The 17,451-nt window shown below is 39.0% G+C and overlaps 1 protein-coding gene and 1 non-coding gene across 2 annotated transcripts; one reads left to right on the forward strand and one right to left on the reverse strand.

The window, feature by feature from the left end:
- The first annotated feature begins 2,480 nt into the window (after window positions 1-2,480).
- On the forward strand, window positions 2,481-3,309 carry LOC102287854 (olfactory receptor 7A10). The gene is made up of 2 exons (XR_011464893.1): window positions 2,481-2,832; window positions 3,118-3,309. It is a non-coding gene; the product is annotated as an olfactory receptor 7A10 (transcript).
- A 2,431-nt stretch (window positions 3,310-5,740) lies between these two features.
- LOC102287573 (olfactory receptor-like protein OLF4) lies at window positions 5,741-13,426 on the reverse strand. The gene is made up of 3 exons (XM_070374687.1): window positions 13,072-13,426; window positions 12,605-12,786; window positions 5,741-5,929 (listed from the first exon to the last, which is right to left on the reverse strand). Exons 1-3 carry the CDS (start codon window positions 13,424-13,426, stop codon window positions 5,741-5,743), a joined length of 726 nt encoding a protein of 241 aa, XP_070230788.1.
- Window positions 13,427-17,451: the final 4,025 nt, after the last annotated feature.

Genomic DNA, 17,451 nt, shown 5'->3' on the forward strand with positions numbered 1-17,451 from the left:
TTCTATATATCCATTTGTGAAATGTTGGCTCAGTCCTTTTGCCCACTTTCTGTTGGGCTATCCAATCTTCAAATGTTTCAAATCATAAAGATATCACTATTTTATCATTTGAATAAATATTTTTGATTTGTTATTATTTTTCCTGGATATCCAGGAAAAAATAAATTAAAACAAACAAACAAACAAAAAACACAGCACATGAAATGTCACCAGGACCGAAGAAACCTCTTTACCACAGTCTCTCAGGAGACATTTGAGTTTTTTAGGTCTTTATTCCCTCTTGTGTCCATTGCTCTCTCTCTCTTTCTACCCCCTCCCCAATCCCTCTTTGTCTCCTGATGTACACATATACTTTAAAATTCAAGTTTTGAGACAAGATATATATATATATATATATATATATAGAGAGAGAGAGAGAGAGAGAGAGAGAGAGAGAGAGAGATGTACATACATGGAACAAGTTTTTTATTTTATATTGGAGTAAAGCCAATTAACAATGTTGTGATAGTTTCAGATGAACAGCAAAGGGACTCAGCCATACTTATACGTGTATCCATTCTCCCCTAAACTCCCCTTCCATCCAGACTGAGACAACATGGAGCAGAGTTCCCTGTGTTATGCAGCAGGACCTTGTTGGTTATCCACTTTAAATATAGCACTGTGTTCATGTCCATCCCAAACTCTCTAACTGTCCCTTCCCCTCATCTTTCCCCCTGGCAACCATAGGTTCACATTCAACTACTTCTTAATGATCTTTAATACAAGTGTAAAATGGCCATACCAAAATTAAATTCCAAGTATATTGGTACCAAGAATACTTACAAACTGGAATTTTTGGATACCACTTTATATAACCTGATCTTATCAATGGGAGTTGTATCAAACTCTAACTTAATCAAGGTAGCTAGGGATGAGGGGTGAAAAACATAGAAGTAACATAGCTTAGATGGCCAGTGTCTACTGTGTGTGTGTGTGTGTGTGTGTGTGCCTGTGTGTGTGTGTGCGTGTGTGTGTGCCTGTGTGTATGTGTGTGTGTGTGCACGCATGTGTGTGTGTGCCTGTGTGTGTGTGGTGCCTGGTGGAGTATGAGAAGTCCTCACAGCGGTGGTACTGAGTTCATGTATTCCAAGGTGACTCCAAGAATCTGCCTGCATTCAGGAGACCTGGGGCCAATCCCTGGGTTGGGAAGATCACCTGAAGGAGGGCATGGGAACCCACTCCAGTATTCTTGACTGGAGAATCCCATGGGCACAGGAGCCTGGAGGGGTGTAGTCCTCGGGGTCATAAAGAGTCAGACATGCCTGAAGCAGCTGGGCACAGCAAGGTCAACAAAAGTGATCCATTTAAACACATTGGACATCCCTGCAATAATTTCATAAAGTACTAGTTACATGCAGTGGATGAAAGTCTTATGATTTGAAGTTTCAGCACCACCAGGGAAGTCACCTTGTTCCTCAGTGTCCTCTGACACCATCTCTCCTCATTCCCTCTTGCCCTATGCCCTCCCTACATTGGTTTCCTTTTTTCTCTTAAACTTGAACACTTTAAACAAGCACTTTCCTCAGTACATTTGCACTGGCTATCCTCCCTGTCAAGCATACACTTCACCTGATATGTTCATGGCTCCTACTCTTTCATCCTTGAATCTAAAAAACAGCATGCCTTCTCTGCTCTTTCCATAAAACCTTTCAGGTTTCTTCATAGCAACAGTCAACATTCAAAAGTTAACTTATAAGCTATATATATACATATTCAATATATATTCACATATATATTCACATATATATGGACTTCTCTGGTGGCTCAGCAGTAAAGAACCCGCCTGCAATGCAGGAAACTCAGAAGACCGGGGTTCTATGTTTGGGTGGGGAAGATCCCTGAGGAAGACATGGCAACCCACTCCAATGTTCTTGCCTGGAAAACCTCATGGACAGAAGAGCCTGGAGGGCTACAGTGCATGGAGTGGGAAAGAAGCCCCTGAGCACACACACACCCACACACATATAAGACTTAGGTTTACTTTGTGACTGGATTCTTAGAGATTTTGTTGTTTAGAACCTTATACTCATTGCCAAGACATCACCTGGAACATGATCATCACTCAGTTCATAATCCCCAAATGAATGAAAGTATTTCTTATGTGGAATAGATGACATCCCGGGAAAGAAGCAGCAAGTGGGACAACCTTGTCAGTTCCAGATGACACAGAAATTGCCTAAAGGGGAGCAAATCCATGAACAAAGCAAAACTTAGTTAAGCAAATATATTTAAATACAATTAGGCAAAATATAAATAATAGTTTTTCAATGATGTGAGCAATGTCTTTTTTTGTGAAAATTAGACATGATATTTTCCCCTTTCCTTTAGGTCACCTCCACCACATGGTACCAAGGAACCTAACACATGTTTCAGGTTTTCTTCTTCTGGGATTCTCAGAGGAAACAGACCTGCAGCCCATCATATTTGGGCTTTTCCTCTCCATGTACCTGATTACTGTGTTTGGAAACCTGCTCATCATCCTGGCCGTCAGCTCAGACTCCCACCTGCACACCCCCATGTACTTCTTCCTCTCCAACCTGTCCTTTGTAGACATCTGTTTCACCTCCACGACCATCCCAAAGATGCTGTGGAACATCCAGACCCAGAACAAAGTTATCACCTATGAAGGTTGCATCACCCAGGTGTATTTTTTCACACTTTTTTTAGGGTTGGATGACTTCCTCCTAACAGTGATGGCTTTTGACCGATTTGTAGCCATCTGCCACCCCCTGTACTACAAGGTCATCATGAGTGCCCAGCTCTGTGGACTGCTGGTTCTTGTTTCCTGGGTCATCAATGTCCTACATTCCTTCTTGCAAACTTTAATGGTGTTGAGTTTGTCCTTCAGCAGAGAGGTGATAATCCCTCACTATTTCTGTGAACTGAAACAGTTGGTCCAACTTGCCTGTTCTGACACTTTTCTTAATGACATGGTGATGTATTTTGCTACTGTCCTGCTGGGAGGTGCTCCCTTAGCTGGTATCCTTTACTCTTACTCTAGGATAGTTTCCACCATATATGAAATCTCATCAGCTCAGGGGAAGTATAAAGCATTTTCCACTTGTGCATCTCATCTCTCAGTTGTCTCTTTATTTTATTGTACGTGCTTAGGAGTATACCTTAGCTCTGCTGCTACCCAAAGCTCACATTCAAGTGCAACGGCCTCGGTGATGTACACTGTGGTCACACCCATGCTGAACCCCTTCATCTACAGTCTGAGGAACAAGGACATAAAGACTGCTCTGAAAGCATTCTTTAGGAGGACAATGATTAAAACACCAGTTGTCCTAAGCTGATGAAGGGAGCATGACTGGAAGATTTAAAACCTCACAGGCAGAAATTGCAATTTTTGAGATCAGATTGTGGAAGCAGATGTTGCTTTGTCCTTTATTTCTTGAAATTTCCATTTATTTGATCTCACCTCTTTCATATAATTTATGTAACTCATTTGATTAAGCTTAGTGATTTCCCTCTTATTCAAGAGTTATTTAAATAAAGGATAGTCATGAGTTGTACTGCTCCTATGTGGGAAAACTACTGAAAACATTCACCGCTATCTGTGTGTTTATAACAAGGAAAATTTCAGACCATTGATTTCATGTTTGTGTACATCATTCCTTTGTATTATCACTTTAGCTGCTTTTTCTGATGTTTTGGACTTTGACATACACTGTGTATTGCTAGTTGTCACTGTATTTTATTTGCCTCTTTAGGATTCTCTTCCTTATTCAGTTTTGTTTCCACAATACCTATCACGTGTGTCCATGCTTTGCTCAGTCATGTCTCTTTGTAACTTTTTGACTGTAGTCTGCCAGGCTCCTCTGTCCATGGGATTCTCCAGGCAAGATAACTGGAGCGAGTTGCCATTTCCTCCTCCAGGGGATCCTCCTGAACCAGGGATCAAACACCATATCTTAGGTCTCCTGCATTGGCAGACAGGGGTTCTTTACCACTAGCGTCAGCTGGAAAGCCCCTGAGGCATCAAGTTCAGTTCAGTTCAGTCGCTCAGTCACGTCTGACTCTTTGCAACCCCATGGACTGCAGCACTCCAGTCTTCCCTGTCCATCACGAACTGCTGGAGTTTACTCAAACTCATGTCTGTTGAGTCAGTGATGCCATCCAACCATCTCATCCCCTTCTCCTCCCACCTTCAATCTTTCCCAGCATCAGAGTCTTTTCAAATGATTCAGTTCTTTACATCAGGTGGCCAAAGTATTGGAGTTTCAGCTTTAGTATCAGTCCTTCCAATGAATATTCAAGACTGATTTCCTTGAAGACTTGTTGGATCTTCTTGCTGTCCAAGGGAGTCTCAAGAGTCTTCTCAAACCATAATTCAAAAGTATCAATTATTTGACCCTCAGCTTTCTTTATAGTCCAATGTTCACATCCATACATGACCACTGGATAAACCATATCTTTGACTAGATGGACCTTTGTTGGCAAAGTAATGTCTCTGCTTTTCAATATGCTATCTAGGTTGGTCATAACTTTCCTTCCAAGGAGCAAGTGTCTTTTAATTTCATGACTGCAGTCACCATCTGCAGTGATTTTTGAAGCCCCCCAAAACAAAGTCTGACACTGTTTCCACTGTTTACCCATCTATTTTCCATGAATTGATGGGACCAGGTGCCATGATCTTAGTTTTCTGAATGTTGAGCTATAAGGCAACTTTTTCACTCTCCTCTTTCACTTTCATCAAGAGGCTCTTTAGTTCTTCTTCGCTTTCTGCCATAAGGGTAGTGTCATCTGTATATCTGAGGTTATTGATATCTCTCCAGACAATCTTGATTCCAGCTTGTGCTTCATCCAGCCCAGTGTTTCTTATGATGTACTCTTCATATAAGTTAAATATAAAGCCTTGACACACTCTTTTCCTTATTTGGAACAGTCTGTTGTTCCATGTCCAGTTTTAACTGTTGCTTCTTGACCTACATACAGATTTCTCAAGAGGCAGGTCAGGTCGTCTGGTATTCCTATCTCTTGAAAATTTTTCCACAGTTTGTTGTGATCCACACAGTCAAAGGCTTTGGCATGGTTTATAAAGCAGAAGTAGATGTTTTTCTGGAACTATCTTGCTTTTTCAATGACCCAGTGGATGTTGGCAATTTGATCTTTGGTTCCTCTGCCTTTTCTAAGTCCAACTTGAACATCTGGAATTTCAAGAAATAGATGGACAACATGAAAATGAAATATTTTGCAAAGTAACATTAAGTGTATTTAAACATTCTTTTTTTATATCACACATATCTATTATATATTATATATTATTAAATATATATTATATTATTATATTATAATATATAGTATAATACTATATAATATATATTATATTTATTCAAACTTGTGTTCTCTTGTAAACTCTACCTGAAGACATGTATATGGTAATATATTTGAATCGTTCAATATAATTATGTGTGTGATATTAAAAAAATGTTTAAATACCCTTAATGTTACTTTTGAGTTTTAACATCCTGGAGGCTCAGCAGGCTGAAGGATTCAGGTTAGAACCTTCATGTTTTTCTATCTTTGTCCAGTAGGTGGCGACATGATATAGCTTTTTTTTTTTTTCCCCCCCATTTCTATCTGAGCTGCCTATGGTTATGAATCTGCACTTTAGACCCTCCATGGCCTCTGTCAGAGGAGTTACCCTGTGCCCTAGCTATTGCTTCTTGTGCCTCTGGGGTATGGTACCTTGCTGTTGTCAGTGCTTCTGGTGTGCTGCTTGAGATGCAGGGTGGGTAGTTTTCTGATATGCTTGTGATGCTTTTCTGTGTAGCTTCTCTGAGATCTCCTGAGTCACAGCTTCTGCGTATGAGGCAGGATGATGGTAGTCGGCGGAGCTGGGGTGGTAGGGGTTCTGTGGCATGTCCAGTGTGGAAAGGTTGACCAGCTGTAACACTGCAGATATGGAGGTGGGAGAGGGGGCACAGGGTCATGGACACCTAGGTAGCTGGGGGCGGGGTCCCATGCCCCACTGCCACCTCTGCTCCTCCCTCTGCTGCAGGCACCCGATGCTGGTATGCCACAGTTGGTGCCCCCTCTCCTGCTGCTTCTACTTTCCTTGGGGTTGAATTTATAAAAACCAAAAGGAAACACAGCCAGTAAGCTCTGAGACTGAATCCATAAGACACCTAAAAGAGGACAAAGCCAGGAAGCTTTGTGATGTTGGTTTTAGTAATATCTTTTCTAGATGTATATCTCCTCAGGCAAGGGAAACAAAACCAGGAGTAAACAATGATACTATATCATACTAAGAAAACATTGTATAGAAAAGGAAATCATTAACAAAATGAAAAGACAAACTACCAAATGGAAGAAGATATATACAAGGGATATATCTGATAAGCAGTTGATGTTAAAATATACAAATAACTCACATAAAAATAGCAACAAAAGAACTAGATTTTAAAATGAGCAAAGAATCTTAATAGGTTTTTTTTTTTCAAGAATACTGGAGTAGGTAGTCTATCCCTTCTGCCTGGGATCTTCCTGACCCAGGGATCAAACCAGTGTCTCCTGCATTGCAGGTGGATTCTTTACAGCAGAGCTACCAAGGAAGCTCTCAAAAAGACATGCAAATGATCAACTGACACAGAAAGAAATATTTAATATCACTCTAAAAAATCCCTTACTTACAAATGACTTCTGTTGCAAGAGTGTGTTCGTTAAGTCCTATTTGTTCATCAGATCAGATCAAATCAGATCAGTCACTCAGTCGTGTCCGACTCTTTGCGACCCCATGAATTGCAGTACACCAGGCCTCCCTGTCCATCACCATCTCCCGGAGTTCACCCAGACTCATGTCCATCGAGTCAGTTATGCCATCCAGCCATCTCATCCTCTGTCATCCCCTTCTCCTCTTGCCGCCAATACCTCCCAGCATCAGAGTCTTTTCCAATGGGTCAACTCTTCGCATCAGGTGGCCAAAGTACTGGAGTTTCAGCTTTAGCATCATTCCTTCCAAAGAAATCCCAGGGCTGACCTCCTTCAGAATGGACTGGTTGGATCTCCTTGCAGTCCAAGGGACTCTCAAGAGTCTTCTCCAACACCACAGTTCAAAAGCATCAATTCTTTGGCGCTCAGCCTTCTTCACAGTCCAACTCTCACATCCATACCTGACCACAGGAAAAACCATAGCCTTGACTAGACAGACCTTATAAGTCCAACAAAGTTAGCCTAGGCACCTAACTTTTACAGATAATGCCAAACGCGAGAACTAATTTACATGGCTGGATATGTGAACACATGGTCACATTTTAAAAGTTAGCAACTTGAAGTTTCATATGTAAGGGACTTACTGTAATTACTAAGGAAATACAAATCAAAACCACAGTGAGAATTTATCTCATGCCTGTTACAATGGCATTATCAAAAAGACAAGAAATAAGTGTTGGTGATCATATGGAGAAAAGGGAAACATTTTTATTGTAGAGAGTATCTTTTCTCCATCATATGCTATTGGCTTATTTTAAGCTAATTGTCCATATATGTGTGCCTCGTTGGTATGAATTTAAATTGGTACAGCTACAATGGAAAACAAAATATAGGTTCCTCAAATAATTAGGAACTATCATATGATTCAGCTTCTCTGGTGGCTCAGATGGTAAAGCGTCTGCCTGCAATGTGGGAGACCCGGGTTCGATTCCTGGGTCTGGAAGATCCCCTGGAGAAGGAAATGGCAATCCACTCCAGCACTCTTGCCTGGAAAATTCCATGGATGGAGCAGCCTGATAGGCTACAGTCCATGGGGCCGCAAAGAGTCTATTCCACTCCTGAGTATTTATTCCCAAACATGAAAGCACTAATTTTTAAAGATAAATGAACCCTTAAGTTGATCACAGTAGGATTTAAAATAGTCAAGATATACGGAAAATATCTAGGCCCATCAATGTATGGGCTTCCCTTGTGGCTCAGCTGGTAAATAATCTGCCTGCAATACAGGAGACCCTGGGTTGGAAAGGCTACCCACTCCAGTATTCTAGCCTGGAGAATTCCATGGACTGTGTAGTCTATGGGGTGGCAAAGACTCAGACATGACTGAGTGACTTTCACTTTCTATCAATGGATGAATGTATAAAAAAGATGTTATACATCTGTATATGAGTATATATGTATATATATACATACATACATACATACACAATGGAATACTACTCAGAATGAAAAAGATGAAAGTTTTCATTTGCAACAATATGGATGAAATTTAAGGGTGTTTTACCAAGTAAAATAAATCAGAGAGAGGAAGACAAATATCCTTTGATTTCACTCATATGTGAAATAGAACAAACAGACAAACAAAGCTAGTAAATGAGCACTCCAAAGCAAACAAGAGCTAACATGTAGGTACAGAGAACAGAGTTCTTTGCATGAGGGAAAGGGGACTGAGGGGAGGGTGAATTGCTTAAAGGGGATGGACATTATCATGATGAATGGAAACTGAAATTTTGCTTGGGAGTGCTCTGTCCTGTACACAGAAGTAAAAAAAAGAAATGTTTGTACACATGAAACTTATATGACATTATCTCAATGAATGATATATCATTAAAAATAAATGAAAAAAAAATACAGACACATATACATTGGTGTTTTCCAAGATCATTCATCTACTAAAATTGGAAGAAAAAATAAATCATTACTGAATTGAAATTATACCTGTTTGTTGAGGTGGCCCTAAGTGAAGCTTTCTTTGTACCTATGTCTTATGAAATGTGACACTGAAGCACTTTTCATTAGGAGGTGGTGTCTCTTTATCCAGCTTTGTATCTGGGCTAGACTTAGGAGTTTTATTTGCTTGAGCCCATAGAATTCTAGGTTCATCAACCTCATCAGAACTGATTCAAATGCATTCCTTTTTATGGCTGAGGAATATTCCATTGTGTATATGTACCACACTACTTCACTCATTCATCTGTTAACAGACATCTATGTTGCTTCCATGTTCTAGCTATTGTAAATAGTGCTAAATGAACAATGGAACACGTGTGTCTTCTTCAATTTTGGTTTCCTCAGGGTATATGTCTAGGAGTGGAATTGATTTATGTCATCAAGTGTTCTGCCTATGTTTTCCTCTAAGAGTTGGTGATGGACAGGAAAGCCATGTGTGCTGCAGTCCATGGGGCACAAAGTGTCAGACATGACTGGGCAACTGAACTTAATTGAAAGGCCAACACTGTGAAGGTGAGAAAATTTATTCCAGAGTAGCATTTCTCTAAATTCACTATTCCTAAAAATTTCCAAGGATTGTAGTTTAATTTCAAATTATTTTTCAGCAGGTCTGATTAGGCACCCACAGACCCTTCATATCTAACAAGATGCTAAGTGCTGATGCTTCAGGTCCTCATCTGTGGATCACAGTTTGGGTAGCGAATAAGTGGTCCTATGTTAGATTCAGTTATAGAAAGACTTAGGTATTCAACAAAATCTTCCTTGTATGTAATCTTGAAAACAATCCAGGATGTCTTTTGTTTGTTTGTTTTCTTTTATTTTCTGGCCACATGGCATGTGAGACCTTAGTTCCCCAACCAGGGATAGAACCCATTGTCCCTTGCATTGGAAGCACAGATCCTTAACCACTGGACTACCAGGGAAGTACCTTCCGTGTATGTAATTTTGAAAGATAAGATTTTCACTCATTTTTATAGGTAGTGATAAAGTTTTTGTTGATTTTTATGGAAATATTAAGTGACATAAAATAATTTCTATTAGAAAAAGACTTTGCAGTAGGCAGAACAAGATCCTCCAAAAGATGTCCACATGCTAAGAACTTTGGAATACCCTAACTAACATAGCTGGCATAATTACAATAGCTCATGAAATACAGTTTATCTTGATGTAGGACTATTAGCACAGATATGCAGATTGGACTAGTATAATCACAATAGATTTTCTAAATGTGATTGAGAAAGGAAGAAGACTTGGAGTCAGACATTTAAAACTGTAGCCATCTGGATTTGAGGACAGAGGAGGAGCCATGAGTTAAGCAATGCTGGTGACCATTAGAAGTAAAATATTAACAAGATATTGAAAACAAGATATTGAATGCATTCTCCTCTGGAGCATTCAGAAGAATCACAGTGTTGCAGACATCTTCATTTTTGCTCAATGGGACTTCAGGATTTTTGTCTCATAGAACTTTATGATAGGTACTTCTAATTTGGTAGTGTTGTAATTTGTTAAAGAAGCAATAGGAGTCTAACATAGATATTTGTCCAATCATATGCTGTTCCTGCTAACATATTATATTTCAGATGGTAAAGAATCCACCTGCAATGCAGGATACCTGGGTTCAATTCCTAGGTTGGGATAATCCCTTGGAGAAGGGAACGACAACAAACTCCTGTATTCTTGCCTGGAGAATTCCATGGAAAGACCATTCATGGAGTCAAGAATTAAAATTTTCTGGCTGTGCATTGTTAAGGGTAGTATGTTAATCATACAAAAATTGGTGAGAGACAACTCCTCTAACTAGGAAGAAAGCAAAGTGACATATATGGATTTAGGAACAGTGAAATTTAAATATAGCAATTAACATTTGAGAAATCCAGTTTTGTTTGTTATTCTTATAAACTAAAGACTGTTGTTCAGTCACTAAGTCATGTCCAACTCTTTGCAACCCCATGGACTGCACCACGCCAGGCCTCCCTGTCCTTCGCCATCTCCCAGATCTTGCTCAAATTCATGTCCAATGAGTCAGTGATGAAATCCAACCATCTAATCCTTTGCCACCTCCTTCTCCTTTTACCTTTAATCTTTCCCAGCATCAGGGTCTTTTCCAATGAGTTGACTCTTCGCGTCAGGTGGCCAAAGTATTAGCACTTCAGCCTCAGCTTCAGTCCTTCCACTGAATATTCGGGGTTGATTTCCTGTAGGACTGACTGGTTTGATCTCTTTTCAGACCAAGGAACTCTCAAGAGTCTTCTCCAGCACCACAGTTGGATAGCATCAATTCTTTGGTGCTCAGCCCTTTTTATGGTACAACTCTCATCTAATCACGATCCATGATAAACTAAAGACTAACCTACTTACATAAAAGGAAGAAATTGACATAAAGTTGTTCAAGACAGAAGACCACTACAACTGCACACACCATCGTGGAGGAGCCTTTAAAACACAAAATGGAGCCTGACAGCTGACAATAGACCCATGAGGAAACAATCATAACTCAGATCAACTCCCTGTCATAGAAACTCATTAGATAAAAGATTCATTACACTAAATCATTGCTTTTAGGATGATGTGCTATGTTGCAACAGCTAACTAATACTACAGTCCAAGTGAATAGAACTGAAGGAAAGGCAATTGTTGTGATTATGTCATACAATTTTATTAAAAAGGGATTCCATTTAGGTTTCCTTGTAGGTAAGCAAGAAAGGTTAAAAGGATATGCTTGTTTGTGAAAAACTTGTGCCTTTATCACAGGACTAGATGGAAATTTAAATCTAGAGAGCCATAATTTGGAGATATATATCATCTATATAATATTATATATATCATGTACATCATATAAATATGATATTTAAATTATTCATTCACAACTCTTTTACTGGTTATCACAGAAATGGAATGGGGGAAATATTTCGTGTAGAGCAATGGAAGGAGTCGTTTATTTGTAGGCAACAATGGAAATATTCAAGCAGAATGATATAAGTACCCCCCAAAAATCCTTCACCTCCACGATAAACCCCTTTACAAACAGACACTAAATCGTATACATCAATAAGTAAATGGACACCATGAAAACATCTCTTGCAAATATATAACCTGACACAAATTTTTGCTAACTCATACTTAAGGTCTTCTATGACTCTAGGTCTTATGTCAAACTCTTTATTGAAATCTTTGTTTCACATAGATGCCAATCAGAGTCGTGTGTTTGATGCTCAGTTTTACCAGTAACTCCTGTAGGCAATGTGGACACTGAGCTATTAATAAATAGAGACTAGTACACTGTTAGGGAGTAAAATCAGATGACCAATTATGAAATACACTACCTGCTAACATTTACATTTTTGGGAAGAGCAGTTATGGTAGTGACCTTCCAAGATATGAAGAACTAAAATGTGATAGACTGTATTTTCATATTTTATTCTTCTATGAAATTATATAATTGGTTTGGTTTCCAAGGTAGTTTTTTTTTTTTCCCATAGAAGTAGCAAAATTCATGATGATTCCTTTAGTAAAAAGAAAGAAAGTTTAGTATATAGTGTATCATTTCAGAAGAATATTCTTAAGAAATGTGTGAAGTCTCATGAGATAAATGGAAATTTACATATATGTTTCACATGAGGTTTTGAATCAATTTGAGAGAATAGAAAAGTGACAAAAGAAACAACTTAGATAACAGAGAACAGCAAAGTTAATCAAGGATGTTTTTAAAATTGTGTAGAGAAGTTGAAATCAAAGAAATGGAAATATCAGGCAATAAATTGAAGAAGCTTTTGCTATTATCACAATCTAATCAAAGAATCACATATGTGCCTATGAGGCTTTGAGCCCTGCTATCATGGGCAGTTCTTCAGCCCATGTCCTTCAGCCCAAGGACAAATGGCTCTTTTATAAATGTTACCATTCCAAAGAATCTTTTTAGAGTCCTCTTTATGTCTTTATTTCTCAGACTGTAGATGAAGGGGTTCAGCATGGGTGTGACCGCAGTGTACATCACCGAGGCAATTGTACTTGTGTGTGAGCTGTGGGTAGCAGCAGAGCTAAGGTATACTCCTAAGGCTGAACAATAAAATAAGGAGACAACTGAGAGGTGAGATGCACAGGTAGAGAATGCTTTATACTTCCCCTTAGCTGATGAGATTCCACAGATAGAGGATGAAATTTTAGAGTAAGAGTAAAGGATACCAGCCAGGGGAACACTCCCTTGAATTACAGATCCAAAATACACCATTATGTTGTTGAGAAAGGGGTCAGAACAGGCAAGTTGGATCAGCCATTTGATTTCACAGAAAAAGTGGTGGATTTCCAAGTCTGAGCAGAATGACAGCTGCAACACCATTAAGCTGTGTAACAAGGAAAACAGGGCACTCATGATCCAGGACACCAGAAGGAGCAGTCCACATACCCAGGGCTTCATGATGACCAGGTAGTGCAGGGGGTGACAGATGGCCACATACCGGTCATAGGCCATCACAGTCAGGAGGAAGTCATCTAATCCTGCAAAAAGTAAGTAAAAATAAACCTGGACGATGCAGCCTTCATAAGTAATGACTTTCCTCTGTGTCTGAGTGCTTTGCAGCATCTTTGGGATGATGGTGGAGGTGAAACAGATGTCTACAAAGGCCAGGTTGGAGAGGAAGAAGTACATGGGGGTGTGGAGGTGGAGGTCTGAGCTGACAGCCAGGATGATGAGCAGATTTCCAAACACAGTGATCAGGTACATGGAGAAGAAAACCCCAAATATGATGGGCTGCAGTTCTGTTTCCTCTGAGAAACCCAGAAGGAGAAATTGTGAAATTTGTGTCTTGTTCTCTGGTTCCATATGATGATGTGACTATTGGGAAAAAATGTGTATAACATGATAATTTTCACTCAAATTGATATTACTCAAATAGCTAAAATACTGTAATCTCCATTTTGCTGACAAAAAATTGATGTTAATATGCTGTATATAGATAAATTCTCCTTGAGGATATACCTCATTTTGCCTCTAACTCAAAGTGTTTGTCCCATTTGAGCATATTTCCAAGCAGTTCATGTTTCAGTTTTATTGAGCAACATATTGAGAGCATAAATATTCTAAGCACATATAAGTGATAAATATGTGCACATATACGGGATAAAATATCTCTATATTTTAGACATATTTAAAAACAAATCTTTCACAATCCAAGGATGGTGAAAAATGATATTCAAATAAATATATAATATGTTAGAAGATGACAGATGTATGGAGAAAACAGAAACATGTGTAAAGGAGAGAGTACTAAGAGACATTATTTTACGCTGAGTGTTCAGGCAAGGGCTTAAAACAAGGGTTTATTTGAAGAAACATTAAGAAAGGAAGAGAAGGACCTATTGTGATACTAGGAGAAGGTACTCACTAGAGTGAAAGCAGGAGGAACAATCACTGCAAAGGACCTGAGGAAGATGCTGGTTCCACATGTTCAGATCTAAACAAGGAAGCCAGTGGGAGAGAGGAATGAATAAAAGGAGGAGTGATTAGAGATGGATAGATCACAAGCTGGAATCAAGATTGCCAGGAAAAATACCAATAACCTCAGATACGCAGATGACACCACCCTTATGGCAGAATGTAAAGAGGAACTAAAGTGCGTCTTGACGAAGGTGAAGGAGGAGACTGAAAAGGCTGGCTTAAAACTCAACATTTAAAAAACTAAGATCATGGCATCTGGTCCTAGCACTTCCTGGCAAATAGATGGGGAAACAGTGGAAACAGTTAAATAGTTTATTTTCTTGTGTTCCAAAATCACTGTGGACAGTGATTGCAGTTATGAAATTAAAAGATGCTTACTCTTGAGGAAAAAGGCTATGACAAATAGCATATTAAAAAGTAGAGACATCACTTTGCCAATAAAATTCTGTATGGTCGGAGCTATGGTTTTTCCAGTAGTCATGTATGGATGTGAGAGTTGGACCATAAGGAAGGCTGAGCATCAAAGAATGGATGCTTCTGAACTGTGGTGTTGGAGAAGACTCTTGAGAATCCCTTGGATGGAAAGGAGATCAAACCAATCAATCCTGAAGGAAATCAACCCTGAATATCCACTGGAAAGACTGATGCTGAAGCTGAAACTCCAATACTTTGGCCACCTGATGCGAAGAACTGAGTCATTGGAAAAGCCCCTAATGTTGGGAAGATTGCAAACAGAAGGAGAAGCAAACGACAGAGGATGAGATGGTTGTATGGCATATCGACTCAATGGACATGTGTTTGAGCAAGCTTCAGGAGATAGTGAAGGACAGGGGATCTTTGTGTGCTGCAGTCCATGGGATTGCAAAGAGTCAGACATGACTGAGCCACTGAACAACAACAACAACAGGAATGCTGAGGAACAAGGGGGCTTCCCTGCTACAGCTGACACTTCAGTCCACAGAGAATCCTTCTTTCCATGTTGTTCCCAGCACTTTATGGATTTAGTTGCAAGGACATCCTGTGAATTATATCAGATCCTCTGCTTAGTACCATCTTTGATTGAGTTTTGACCACCGTCACCTTAGTATGCCAACTTAATTTATGAGCTCAGGTGCTTCTGCTTTAAGAACTGTTCCTATTCCACAAGGCACAGGTTCACAGACACAGTATCACCTCCAGAGCAGCTACTGTCACGAATTTCTTATCCAGAACCACCCTCCTTGGGCCATGAGTGGTTATAGCTCAAGCTGGTCAGATCAGATTAATTTTCTCCTATGTGTGTGTGTGTTTGTGTTAAGTCACGTCAGTTGTGTCTGATTTCTATCCTGTAGCCCACCAGGATCCTCTGTCCAAGAAATTTTCAAGGCAAGAACACTGAAGTGGTTTACCATGCCCTCCTCTAGGAGATCCTCCTGACCCAGGGATTGAACCTCCGTCACTTTACATCTCCTGTAATTTTCTCCTAAACAAAGTTTAAGTGGTATGCAGAAATTCCAGTTCATAAGCTTCTGAGACAATAATAAATTTGAGGCTCCTTTTAGCTACAGCCACTTTCTGCCCTGTATGTAAAGAAATATAAAAAGTATGAGGGACAGTTAAAATGAAGGTAGAAGAGCTAACAAGCTCAAATCCTTCCTGAGACAATGTGACCAAGAAAAGCTTCCTTGGTTTGGCAAGATTCCAACCTCAGCTGCATCTCCTAGATGCCCAGGAAAAATCAGAAAGAAACATACCTCTTTTCCAGGGAAAGAAACAGTTATATCTATATGATGTGAAAAAAACATACAGATTTAATATCCCAAGAGAAAAATAACCAACAAGAGTAGACTAACAATTCAAAAATGAAAATGTACAAAACACAACAAAAGTTTCATTTGTGTTATTTGAAGCAGTAGAAAATTGTCTTTCCTGTGCTTTACCAAATGATTTGACCTCTCTGTGTCATCTGATACTGAATTAGGCAAGTTCTATCTCTCTTTTCTTGTTTGAGTGAACTCTCAGAGATGGTGATGGACAGGGAGGCCTGGCGTGCTGCAATTCATGGGGTTGCAAAGCAAATGAGTGGCTGAACTGAACTGAACTGAACTGATCTCTCTTTTCTTCTGGGTCATAATTTGTTACTCTTGGGCTTAATGGTTTGACTTTTTAATAAATCCAACACTTTAATTCTAGTTCTGGGCTTTGTCCAATATACAAAAGCCTTTGCACACCATACTCCATAAATCTTGAGCAGGTCAGAAAAATTTATTCTCTTATTCTGGATAAACTTCTTTATGTGATTTAAGCCTGAGGACACTATATTTTATTTCACTGTACTGTGACCTTGCCACTATAATTTAAGATACTAATCATCAGAGACTTAATTTGCTTTATCATCAGAGACAACTGCCTGTTCACTTATTATTTTCTCAAAGGTATGTGAATATATTTGCATTTATTTAAAAATGAACTTAAGAAAATGAGTGAATTATGAAATGACAAAATATGGCTAAAATATGAAACAAATAAAAGGGTGATTTCATATAATCATAGTAAAGAAAACTGGAACAGCAAAAACTGACTGAAACATGATTTATAATATGAGTAATTAAACATTTATGACATGAATTAATAATTTAGTAAAGACCTTGACTCAAGAGAACATATAATGACCCAGAAATTTCTGGCAGATATCAGATGCTTTGTTATAATGTGTTATGATTAGAAATTAGGTCCCCTTAGGTATGAACACTATCCTTTGGGATGGTTGTATTCAATTTGGTTGGAAAAGGCTGGATTGTTGAATAAAAACTGGAATAAATGGCTATCTAGAAGGAAATTAAGTAGTTCCTTCTCTGACATATCTTTTAAAAAGGGACTAAAGACCCTAGAGTAAAAGTGAGCAATCCATTTTAGATGCATATATAAAAGTCCACAATGGAACTACATTTTTACTGATACTAGAAACACAGAGAGTTTTAAACTCAGATTTCCTCAATCTCTGTGCTATTGGACATTCTCTGCCTGTTCCTTCTCTGGGGTGGGGTCTGTCCTGTAAACTGCAGGATGTTTAGAAACATCCTTGCCCACCACTTATTTTTCATCAGTGTGACAGCAAATAATGTCTACAAATATTGGTCAAAACACCCTGGGGAACACAATTATCCTTGGTTGAGAAGCACAGTATTAAATAAAGACTCTCAAAATATTTTTGTAGCAGTGATATAATAGTCACTTATGAATAAATAATGTTATAGGCCACCAAATGTGGGAGTCACACAGCCACACCATGTGATATTATATAGATATTAAAATAATGAACCAACATTATA

The sequence above is a fragment of the Bos mutus genome, chromosome 7 (assembly GCF_027580195.1).
Source record: "Bos mutus isolate GX-2022 chromosome 7, NWIPB_WYAK_1.1, whole genome shotgun sequence".
NCBI lineage: Eukaryota > Metazoa > Chordata > Mammalia > Artiodactyla > Bovidae > Bos > Bos mutus.